This window comes from Falco punctatus (assembly GCF_963210335.1).
Source record: "Falco punctatus genome assembly, chromosome: Z".
Lineage (NCBI taxonomy): Eukaryota > Metazoa > Chordata > Aves > Falconiformes > Falconidae > Falco > Falco punctatus.
Window position 1 is genome coordinate 14,801,067 of NC_137586.1, and position 12,766 is coordinate 14,813,832.

At 40.9% G+C, this 12,766-nt stretch overlaps 1 protein-coding gene across 6 annotated transcripts in view; it reads right to left on the reverse strand.

Annotated features, from left to right (window-relative positions):
- The window catches only part of LOC308056543 (leukemia inhibitory factor receptor-like), a 55,554-nt gene that overhangs the window by 20,050 nt on the left and 22,738 nt on the right, over positions 1-12,766 (reverse strand). For all 6 annotated transcript variants that reach the window (XM_080372111.1, XM_080372110.1, XM_080372114.1 and 3 more), the window contains 8 exons: positions 12,073-12,193; positions 9,879-10,030; positions 7,984-8,147; positions 7,203-7,377; positions 6,653-6,922; positions 4,460-4,589; positions 2,476-2,639; positions 868-1,013 (listed from right to left, as the gene is read on the reverse strand). In XM_080372111.1, coding sequence (XP_080228237.1) covers positions 868-1,013; positions 2,476-2,639; positions 4,460-4,589; positions 6,653-6,922; positions 7,203-7,377; positions 7,984-8,147; positions 9,879-10,030; positions 12,073-12,193 — 1,322 coding nt within the window. The remainder of the gene's footprint in view (positions 1-867; positions 1,014-2,475; positions 2,640-4,459; positions 4,590-6,652; positions 6,923-7,202; positions 7,378-7,983; positions 8,148-9,878; positions 10,031-12,072; positions 12,194-12,766) is intronic.

Genomic DNA, 12,766 nt, shown 5'->3' on the forward strand with positions numbered 1-12,766 from the left:
GGCAACATACATAACGATTATCTTCAGTCTCAGCTGCATCACTTCTGTGGCTTGAGTGACTTTATTCAAGGCTGTGCTCAACAGGCAACTAAATGCAGCGGGTAATGGAATACTCCTAAAATCAAATACGTGTTGTAAAAAGCCACCTCTGAGGCTAATGTGTTCAAATCAAAAATTCAGAGTCTGTGCACCAAGACCTGATAATTCAGCATGTGCCTATCCAGGCTGGTCTGAGATACCCCATCTGAACACACAAACACAGAATTTGGGTGTAAATCTCAGGCCAACTGAGCACGCAGTTCTGTCATCAGGCTTACCCAGTGACAGAGATCACCTCCACACTGTTAGGCAATATGGAAGAAGAGGATCTGTTCCCGCCACCTACACTCAGTATCTGCTGCTGGTGTCTTAAGTTAGTATCCTAAGCTCCTCTGACAGTCAGCAGAGTAAATACGCGGCTCTAGTCAGTGACACACAGTATCAAAGACAGGCAGCACCTGGAAGCCTGAATGCTGAAAAATCTGAACCCCACCTAGAAATACCACCTTCTCTCCAGCTGCAGAGGTCTTCACTGGGGATCACCTGCTGGTACGGATATGATATGACATGGCTAACTTGACTTCTCTCTAAATTGTTTAAAATCAACTAAAAAAAAAAAAAAGCAAGCAGGCAACAATGGAGACGAGCAGAACTTTTTACAATTTTAGTAGATGAACTTCTAAGCATTACTGCATTAATCATTTAATAAGATGATCAGAGTGAAGCTCTTAAAAGAGAAAAGAATTTGAAACATGATTAGTTCAGTGGAAAAAAATCAACATCTCAGAAAAAAAAAAAAGAAAAAAATCCATTAAAATCAACACTTACCAGTTTCCGCTCATAGTGACCACTGCTAATTTCAATTTGACACAGAAGCCTGATCTCAGCAAAGCTGCCATTTATAAACCAACGCAGACGGACGCTTGTAGAGCTATTCCCAGAAACAGTTAACTTTTCTGGAGTTTTTGGATGAACTTCAAAAATAAAGAAAAAACCCTCAGTTCTAAGAAAAAACATTCATTTTGGTTCAGAAAAATCTGGTTTTAAAAGATCAAAGGGAATCAGAAGGATAAATAAGTGATCCGATCAGCAACTAGGACAGCTGGTGCTTGGAAGGCACCCGCAAGCAGTCTCATTCCTGACGCTTTTCTCAGCTATCAAACCTGGAAACAGTTTTACTTAAGGCTGAGCATACTGGCATGTGTGATAAGGAGCTGGAGAGCAGAAAAGCATTTCCCCTCGTACTGACTTTATCAAAAAGCGAAACACGAGCTAATTCAGAAGACCACAGATGAAATCCACTCAACTTTGTTTACCTTCTGGGAACTTTTAAAGTTAGAACTTTAAATCTGCAGACTAGGACAGGCTAGGACTCCTAAATGACCTCTCCCTCCCCTAAAAGAATCCTTCACAGAATTCTTCAATAATATTCAGTACTACTATTCATAGCTATCAAAGAAAAAAATCTCTACTGTTGGATTCAGTCCAGTTACCCTTAAGGAAATATGTACTCTATGTTGGGAATGAAGCGGACAGTTAGGGAAAGAAGGGAAAGGAAACAACTAGGAAATCGCAGTCACATCAACTGGGTACAAAACAGCCCAGTTCATAATTAACAGAAACAAATAATGCTTTTCTAGGACCTGCCAATTTAATCTTGACAATTATAATCTCAGCCTAGTTGAACTGGCACACCAAAAAGTCATGCCATCTTCATGTTTAAATTCAGTTTTTTGGAGAAAATGGCAGAATACTGTAACCATAAGGAACCCTCGAATCCTCAGCGGTGGTTGTGAAGGCAGATGGAAACAGATGGGGAAGACAGCACTAGAAATGTGGTCATCTTCTCCCTTTACTTAAGGGAGTTCAAACTGAAGGTCTAATGAAAGAAGTTGTTTCTTTTTACAAACCACAACAGCAGATGATCATGGCTATTACCAATAGCAGGTAATACCCTTGCTATCACCTTTCACCTTTTAGTGCTACTTAATCTTATGTTCCAAACCCTGCTGTTGTAAAACTGTGTAAAATTTTGCCCTGTAAGCAGACACTGAAATACAGGGTCAGGGTCACTTACAGTTCATAAAGTTACACCTAGATTTTAATTACTGATGTGTAATAGAATATGAAGTAATACATAAACAGCAGCTGGCTAATTATTAGATCACAAGTAAATTTTTATCCACACAGTAGTGCATCCAATCTGGTAGCATTACTGTCCAAAACTGGCACCTCCCTGTCCACCTAAACATTGCCTCAGGACATGTCCTAAGCTATTTTCAAGTTCAAATTATCGAACACAGCAAAATACTGGTGACAACAAAGCAAAATAATCACAAGTATACCATGTCAGAGTTCTTCAAACCCAAAACAAACAAATGGTTAGTTAGCATGCAGGAAAAACATCTTTTTGCCTTTGTAGTTTTGAAGTCTTACCTCTTTGAGTTAAATCAACCATAAGTGATGACTCTGTTTGCCCGATGGGATTGGAGACACCTAGTATGAAATCGTAGGTATTCTGATCTGCCAGTACTGGAAAGCCACAGACACGCTCTCTGTTCATTTCATTGACTTCACATGAAACATTTTTACCAGATATTCTACAAAGTAAAAAAAAGGGGGGAACAATTTTTGAATTTTTGAAAAAGATAATTTTTAGCAACAGGCAGAATTCTAGACTGAAAACACAGTAAAGAATGATGGGTTCACTGACACATGGCTTACAGAATGATTTGATTGCAGAGGCATATCTAACACCACAACGCAGGTTAAAGTGGCATCAGTCATGACTTGCCCTGTTCTCACGTGAAACTCTTCTCTTCCACTAGCATAACATTTCCATCCTCACTTCCCAAAATCCTGGAAAACAGGTAGGTCCTGTAAAACCACCTCACAAGTCACAACTAAGATTCTGATTTAAAGTATCTTTGTTCAGATCAGCATACATTTGCATTTAAGGAATGTTCTTAATTGCTTTCTGAACTGGGGAGATTCGACACACACACACACACATGTTACATCTTTCTATCAGCCCTGCCTAATCTAAACTAAGGTTTGTTACCTGGGATACACCCACTAGTCCTAGCTGTTTTTAAATCAAAAGCAGGAGAGGCAGTCTGGTAGCAGCCAAGACTAGTTACATCTTTAGAGGTAAAATCTAAAGTTTGTACCTGTATGTATGTACGTATATGCAAGTTGCTTTAATTACGATCTGTGTAAACCTCTCATTCAGTAGCACAAGTTTAATTTCTTCCTTTGGGCATTTTTATTTTGTTTGAGCTGAGTTCTGAGCTCTCTCCATGCCATATTCTCTATTTCAATAGCTCAGTGTGGGCTGAGTACAAGGAAGATAATATTTACCCTGAAATGCATCACATTAATCTTTTCACAGCTTTGGGCTGAGCACAACAAGTCTGAACGACATCCTCATGTATGAGTTGAATACGGGCAGCCAGAGACTGGAGCTCCTTTCCTTTGAATACCTGCTCTGTTTTGTCTACCTCTTCGCACCCTACCCAATAGCTTTCTTAGCACCAGCATCCTGGACAACACCTGTGATCATATATCAATCCTCATTGCCTCTAACTTGTTTCAAAGCCACCACGAGACTCCATTTCCCATCAGTTTGTGTGACTCAGGCCTCTCCTGGCTCCTTTCCCTGACTGCTCCTTTGCCATTAAGGGGGAGCCTTCTCACCATGAAAATTTTGTTAACCCCTCACTAACTTCTAATCATAACCACCAAAGAATCCCATTTGCAAGTGCTATCCCAAAATGATTCTTCACTTTTAAGGCTTTACATGATCTACGACGTAAGACAAACTAGTGGGACATCAGTGGATAAACCCAGGGTTACTTGTCCCTTTCAATGTTTTGTGCATGCACTTTGCCTGCTCTACACTATCTAGTGCTTAATGCTTGTAGGAGAAGGCTTCTGCACTGCTATTTTCTGCAGTAGCATTTGGGAAATGCCTCATGGCCTGTCTTACAATTGTTCCTCAGTGAGCTTCTGTCATCCTCCTTAGCAGAAGCTCAGTAAATGTCTCATAGATGATCTGACACAGGTTGCATATACAAAATTTTAGAATGACTCCTACTATCTGCCTGCATTTTCATATTATTCTTACGTACATGTTGGCAGCAGCCGGACACACTAAGCCCTTTTCTTCTCTTGAGTTCATAATGGCATAAACCTTTGGGAAAAGTCATCCTTAACTCCCACTGGAACTTTGCAGAGCTAGACAACGGTTCCCAAAGTTTAGTCTAGTTTCAACCTCCACAAACTCCTGAAAGGTACTCTAGGCTCTAAACAATGGAGTCTATCTCATTTAAATAGCCATGGTGCAGGAAGTCACAGGCAGCAATGGATATATCCTAGTTCTATCTACCATTTTACTCATCTTAGTGCTGAACTGTTTTACCTTTCAAACAAACTGTATTTAGTTCTTCGTTTTCCATATAGTCCACTGGGTCTGCCTGGTTTCCAGGTGCATTTTATTATCAGGAAGTTGAACGTTTCACAGCTCAAGTTTTGAGGAGTATCAGGGGCATCTGTAGCACAAAAGAAAACCAAAAAGTTAGCCGATGTTTTGCCATTCAACTTGACAGTTGGGCCACCAGCTTCCTGCAGACATCACCATTCATGTTTGCTGGGTCTAGGAGTGCCTTACAAATACATGGTAATAGTTACATGATGACCACATAAACAATAGTGCCTTAAAACATCCCAATAAAACAGATGGATTGTTATTATCAGCCCCATCTGACTAACACTTGACTCTAGGCTTCTAAGTGGGTGGGTAATCTGGTAAATCATATGCAAATATGTTCACAAGCTCCAGGTTCTGACCTGGAAGTGTTTCAGTGAAACTCTGCCAAGACTTTTCAAAAATTCTGAGCGTCAGTTTAGCCGCTGAGCAATGCAGGAATGCTGTCGGCTGTGCGTCACATTTTCTTACACGCCAGCCCCAACCACTGCTTTTAATTCTCCAAGCAAGTCATGTCAAGATGTTCCCTTCAGCATGAATTCCACACTGAATTTGAAAGTCTAAACAAGCCCCAAATGGCTCACTCTCTTCACCATTGCTTTGGAAGTGCCCATCTCTTCCTTTTACAGCTTTCTCTTTGATCCCATACTAGGGCAGTGTTGAGTGCCTTCCTGGAGATGATGGGCAGTGATCCCAACAGAGAGGGTAACCATGCTAAAGCAGAACGTTTATTTCAAGTCTCACACACTTTTCTTCAAAAGGTAGCACAATAATAACCATGTAGCTGTGCTAGAGAAGGGGCATTAACACAAGAGGCAACAATGGCAGGCTTCAGTTCAGATTAAGAGCAACGGGCCAAAAGGAACACTTGCTTTGCCAGACCTAGGCTTACCTAAGGTGGTATGCATACACATTTATTTCCTCTACCTTTTCTTTCTCAAATGTCTTTCATCAGCAAGAGCATCATGACAAGTCTTCTCACTTCCCACTAAGTACATATCACAAAAAAAACCCCACTGCCAGGAAACAGACTTCACCACATCCCAGCTCTACAAAAACGACTGTATGGGAAAAACCTATAGGATTATTACAGCCTTTGTTCATGAACCACTGACTTATTTAGCTGGAAGATTCTCCCACAAAAGCAAATACTGCACAAAAAATACAAAAATGGCATCTCAGTGAGAAGGCATAAAGGTTGGATTCTATTTTGCATTTGGTATCACATACTTAACACACAAAGTCAATGACAGGAGGCACAAGCTGGAGTTGGAAACATACCTTTAAAATTAGTCCAGTCTCTCCTTTCCCTTCCCCCAACCCCAAGGACCCTAAGTTCAAAGGCAGGCATTTCTAATGGGGAATAGGATTCTAATGGGTAGCTACTGGAAGATAGCTCAAAACCCCTGTGGGGAAAATACACAAAGCTCTGAAGTGACTAGTTATGAAAAAGACAAACCAGATACTTTCAGTAATTTAAGAGGTATCTGTATCTGGAAGAGGCTGGCATGGTTACACAGAGAAGTTACACAGTGATTCAGTATCTTTGAAGAAAATACTAGCAGAATGTTTAGAAAAAATTCCAGGAAAGCGAACTGTCAGATGTGTTCCTTTGCTGTGATTAGCTCCCACGGAGCTACTGCTGGGGATGAGCATCTGTTGTTAAAAGTCTAACTATTTTATTGTCTTCACTCAACTAGTTGGTAAATTAATGTTTTCACTTACAATTCTTGCTCTTACTCTCACCTTGTCATGGATCAAACCAGAACAGATGTAAACCTAAAGTGACAAGAGACTGGGAATGAATCTCCATATGGCAATAAACTACTAAGCGTTCCAGAGCATGAAGAAGTGCCTTAGAAAAAGCCATCAAGGAGACAAGCACTGGGCCAGTGCTCTAAGAGAAGAGGGCTTACATGGGTACCTCCTCATCCTCACGGCCTTGGCATCTTCTCCATGGGCTGGAATTTCCACAGTGAAATCAAACAAGTACAATCTCACTTCATCCTCAGAAACCAAAGGCCAGGGGGAAAAAAGCCACTAGTGTCCTAGCTAGTCCTAGCAGAACCCTAAGAATCTCAAACTTATTTTGATTTTCCTAATCTTAGTAAACATAATGATACATACATCCTACGAACAAGACAGTTCCATCCATCTCATCTTCAGACAGTATGCACACTACATTTGTCCCACTGGTATCTGAAGCACTGGCGTTTAGTACTCTGATTGCGCTGCTCCGACTGCTTAGATGTATCATTGGGTATACTTCTGGTCCATAAGTCATCCGTTGTATCTGCTGTCCTTCTTCATGGACACAACAAATTGTCACATCTGAACCGACTGCCACCACAGTGTCCTGCGGAAACACCCCACTCCCATTGGGCTCGGTATCTTTTCCTAGCAGAGAAGGAATAACAGAAAACAAAAACAAACAAAAAAACCCACATGAAAAAATTGCTATAAACATGGTGCTGATCAGCTAAAATGTGACTAAGGAGCACTTGAATGCATACAAATCAATGTTTACTAGGTTTCATTAACTAACGATTGCATTATTTCTCTAATCAAAACACCCCCAAAAAGCAGCTTCCACCACTGCCTAATGCTTTTCCTCTGATTTTGGCTTACTTTCCATAAAGCAATCAAAGTCCATGTGGTAGCAAGGGAACAAACATACCAGGGACCTCTTCTACTGGGCTCCAGTCACTCCAATCCTTTGGGCCAACAAACTGTGTTACATTAATATAACAGCGAATCTTCACGTAGTGTGATGTACACTCCAAAGGCATATCTGATGTCCAGTTCCAAGAAAGAATGATGTCCTCATGAGTCAGTTTTGAATAGTAAGTTACCTACAAAGTTTTCCCCCCAAAAAAACCCCAAGAGTTTATGAACATCTGTTAGTAATGACTTACAATCTCTCAGATGTCAACAGAATGGCAAATTAAGTGATGTAAATCATAAAATCCTGATGCATGGTTGCAGTGTCCCACCTAACTTTCAGTTGTGCTCTGAATTTACTTGCATAAAAAACTAAGATGCTAAAGAGCCCACCAGCCAGGGAAACAGCCATCCAGAAACACCAGAAGGTGGACATCTGAGGGACAGCTGGAAGCTCGCCAAGCATTTCAAAAGGTATATACTGTATCCCCATATCCTGGGCCTCTCCCAGGCAGGGATATGTTCCAACTTTTCAAAATGAAACTCTTCTAATATTAGTCCCAGGCTGCTAATTTTATCTTTTCTTCATTCCTACAAATTGTAGAACAGAGGTACAAATTGACCTGGAATGACTGTGGTTGAAAAAAAAAAGCAAACTGAACAGTCAAGAACCACCAAGACTTGAGACAAAGCTCTACAATTTTCATTATTCTCAGCTTTCTTCAAATGACCTCCCAGAATACTATCATGGGCAAAAATTGTGTATGTATTTTACATAAGGGAAGAAAAGGACTTACTTGTATGACTTTTTCCATGGCTTCTTTACGGAGTATCTGAATCTGCCAAAAGGCATCCAGTCCATATGGGAAGACTGATCCACTATCACTCCACTTCAGATTTAATGTGGAAGTTGAAAAGTCAGGTGTTAAACTAAGAATGTGTGGAGTGAGAGGAACAAACGCTTGAAAAAGAGAGGGGGAAAAAAGCCATTTTCAAGTCATTAGTCAGCAACAGCAACCTTACAGGTGTTTAACAGCCACATCTCTCTACTCTGCGCTGGCTAGTAGCCATACAAACATGTAACTCAACCTCTGTAATTAGAACAAGATGGACTCTGTTATTACTTGAGCATGACAGTTCCCAGAAAAGCACAGGTGCTGATGAGTCACCAGGTAGCATTTTCTTTTAACATCTCAGCATGCAGATGTGTGAGTAACTGATCATGAATAAGACTCTTCATAATGCATAGTAAGGAAGGCGTCCTATCTTTCACAACGCTCATTCAGTGCCACACAGATAAAGGAAACATGGCGACAGTCTTTGAAGTGTACAGGAGAACATAGCTAGGGAGGATGATGGAAAATGCCCCAAAGAAAGAAGTGGGTTTTGGAGACCAGCAAGCAAGAGGGAACTTGCAACGATAGTGAGAGAGACAGAAAGGAGAGCAGAAGCACAGGATGGAAGAAGCTCACGCAAAGGTCTGAAGAGGATCATGGAGAATGAGATTTTAACCTAGAATAAATATGAAAAGCATGACATGGTGATAAGGACAGGACAGGGAGATTAAATAGAAGCACCTCTTCCATGAATGAGTGACAGTGAAGCAAGAGACTGAGAAGTAGGCAAGGATTATGGTAGTACAATTCTTATGGCAGTTCACTGGGCCTGGTGCAGGATAAATTCTGTTTCTAAAATGTGCCTTTAATCCAACTTTGGTCCTAGCCGAGGCTCTAAGAGCCAGCAAAGTCAGCACGGTCAACACACTACCCGGGATAACCTGTGATAAACCTGAGAAACTCACCCTGCCTGGAGTCAGCAAGGTGCTGGAGATCCCAGTGTGTTTCCCACATATTTTTGAGTTGTGTATTGCTAAAGCTCTTGAGCTGCTCTCAACTGAAGAGAAAACTGTGTCAGAAAACTGACTAAAGTCAGAAGTGCTACTGGCTTTAAAACTGGACTGCATTATAGGAATAAGCAGGCAAACCAAAACCAAAGACTAAATTATAAGCCAGCATTGGTAGATGGTGTTTATGTCCAGCTTCTTCCTGTGGGAGGAAGGAACTGGTAAACAGTCTAACTGATCCATGACTCCAATATGACACAGCCTACCTCCCAAGCATAAATGTATTTGCTCAGTTTCAGATAGATTTGAATAGAATGGGTAAGTCTGGCATATATTAAGAAAATATGATACTATCAGAAGTGACATATGTAATAACTTCCCTTAAAATGTGAAACTGCAAGAATAAATTACTTTGTTCTGTAGCTATTCAGCATTTAAAATGAGAGAACAGGCACTAAGAAGTTTATTCTGCCTTTCCCAAGCCAAATTTGACAAATGCACTTTACACACCATGCAGGTACCTCAATATGTAGATTACAAACTTGTTTACAAATCCTTCTTAATTTGCAATTATGGGGGGAAAAAAGGGCATGTAACAGTATTGTACTTGATTTTCCTCCTCGCTATCTATCCTTGATTACTGCTATAATCTACAGATAAGAGGGTTTTTTTTCCCCTGAAGGGTAAGAGAAAACAACCTGTTACGTGTAGTAGATCCATATGGACTCAGCACACCACCATTTTACATACAGGAACACGGCCAAAGAAAACTGCAAGCTTAAACACTGCTGGAGCATTGTTCATCAAAGTATAAAGGCCTTATGTACATACATAAAACCGGAAACTTACAGATGTCTTTCTTGTGAATTTCAAATTCTTTGGTAGCAAATGCAGTTCCAGAAATGCTGTTTGTGGTTATTGTCACTGTGCTGGAGCTCTCTGGGACTGGAATCTCAACCCTTTTCTCCTTAGTTTTAAAACACACTGGAGGGGGGAGGTCACTGCAAAGACAGAGAGGATTAAGCAGGTATTTCAGCTGATAGGAAGCTCAGGCAAGTTAAGTCCTATTCCTAGGATACTAATAAAACAAAATTCTCTGTATTATAACAGAGAGCTCCATCGAGTTTGTGAAGGAGTAAGACTTGCACGGGCTTTGGTTAGTGCCAGATTGACAGGCATTCCCTTGTCTTTCAAGTCACTTTTACCACAGAATAGGCCTCGCACTAGCTGTATAATGCAGCTACCTAGCTGTTAAGAGAACACTTCAAAGTGAAAAACTGACTTCTTAACTAAAAGACGCATTTCTGAAATCTACAGTCACCATATAAATGAGTGTTTCAAAATAAGCAAAATAAAAAAATCCAAAACCCAACAGTAACACACATATCCCTTTATGTTTACACTTTCCCTCCATTTCCTCTCTAAGTGATGCCATATGTGTGTGAAGAGCAGGTTTACCCACCTGTGTCCCCATCTTAGAACAAATCTTCTAGCTCCCCTCTGCTGCTCAGCTTGTGGGGAAAGAGTAGAGGGTACAGGAGAGAATTGCTAAGATCCCAGATCTAAATAAAGTCTGTGCATAATGTTTGTGCAGTGCTCAGCACAATGTGATCTGGCATTTGTCTGGAGGTTGTAGATGCATACAGGAAACAATAATGGATAGGTCAAGTCCCTTTGCTCATTATCATTGATACGCACTAGAAAGGCAAAAAGTTTGGAAAAATCCAGACCTTCCCCTTGGGGGAATGATGGGAGGAAGGAAAGCAAAGAGAACAATGCCAGACTTCCTGCTGAGGGACTGTTAGTCACTTATGAACTGGAATAGGACCCTGGCGCTCCCATCAGCTGGAGTCAAGAGCTTGGGTTGAACTTGTAAGATTTACACAAGACTCTGGGCTAGAGAAGGCCAGCTGAGACTTGAGCGCTCAGAAAGGCTATTCCTGTTCTGTACTGAGATATTATTAGAGGATGTTTGGGCAAGTGAAAAACAAAATCTCTTTCCCTCAGGGAGGTCGTCTGCACTAAGCTCAGCTCTCAGCCCCTCTGCTTCAGGGACCCAAGCCTGTTCTGTTTTGCTAAGGAGAAACATCAGCAGCTACCTGACCGCTCTTGTTTAGAGGGCAATGCCTCATGAACCCTGCACTCCTGAACTCTGGTCACAATGTCACTTATAGGTGGGGGGTTTTTTTGTATAGAAATGATAGCTGGCAATGCAGGAGGAATAACAAGACACAGAAAAATCAAACATGTAGGTGGAAGAAGTGCAGCCAAGCTGTGGGACCCCAAGGACAAGCCTGGGCTGCCTGCAGAATTTACAGGAAAAAGGACAGTACAAATATCTGGATTGGGGGCAGGATCAAGATGTAAAAAGGATTTGAACTCATCCCTAGCACATGATAAGTATTTGGCAGACTCAGAGCATGGGGAATTGAACATGTAGTTCTGATTAGTGAAAAACACAAAGATACAAGTTTTTGTAACACTTCTCAAAATTTTCATCTCACATTCACTTTGGAAAAGCTATTGTAATTGTGGAACAATTTTACGTTTCCTCTAATACAATGCTTTCCAAACAGCTTTAAATTTATCAAGGTTGTAAGACAGTCACCAAGAGATTTTTCATGTTTTTCCACATGTGAATCTCAACACTTATGTCATATATTCTACCGCTTTGGCCCATAACATCAAGATTCACTTCTTCCAACTATCATTTCCTTTTGGACTGAACCTGGTATGAAGATGTCCCTCATGAAAACTCTGAGCAAGGGCTAGGCAGATACACAGAGAATAAGTAAATGAGAGCATCTTCCAGTCCTTTAAAGACAGCAAGCAGATTTTGGCAGAATTGTTAGCACGAAACAACACTTTGCCAGGAACCCCACCATGGCCTGAGTTAACAGTGCCTGGAGGAGCACCACCCAAGGAAAATTGATGGGGAGATGCTGGGAAACAACAGCATCATAAATTCCATGGACAGTGACTGAGGAATAACTACACTTTCATAAAATTCTGTAGTTTTCAACCAGGTATACAGCTGACTTACTTGGTAGTGTAGCAAAAGTCAGTTTGTCCATGTCTTCCTTTCGAAGAGACATCCCAAGTACAGATCATTTTACGTAAATTGTGTGTTACACATTTAAAATTCCAGGGATGCCCCAGAGAACCTGAAATCATATAAGAAATATGGTCACAAAATGAAGGTCAAAAATAACGAACTGTAAAACAATTGCTACTGTTCACATCTATAGCCATTCTTTTTACATTTCTATTGCCTGCATGCTGGCCAGTATTTTAAAATTGTTGAATGACTTGTGTGCCTCATTTCAGACAGCCACAGACTGCCAGATTTCAAGTGCCTGAAATCTGGGTTTATACTTGTGTGCAACAACACAGGCAGCTGCCTCTTTCCACAATAGCCATTCCTATCCTAGCCTAATAAGCAGACTTTGGGCCAATGGCAAAACCACAAGCTTTGACGATAAACTTAACAAGTTTTTTGCTCTTTTCCTTTGTCCCACATTGAGGGCAATTAATAACAGAAGGGCAATTACTGATAATGTGTGAAATTGTCACAGACAGCTGACATACACAGCAAGAAGGTCTGAATGCTGACATTTACACAACTGCATATGCAGACTATCACAGTTGCATTATGGAGAATTCAGCACCCAGTTTTGCACTGGTTTACAAGATGCCACTGGGTGCTAGGCTAGAAAGCAGAGACCAAGCCTTGTACT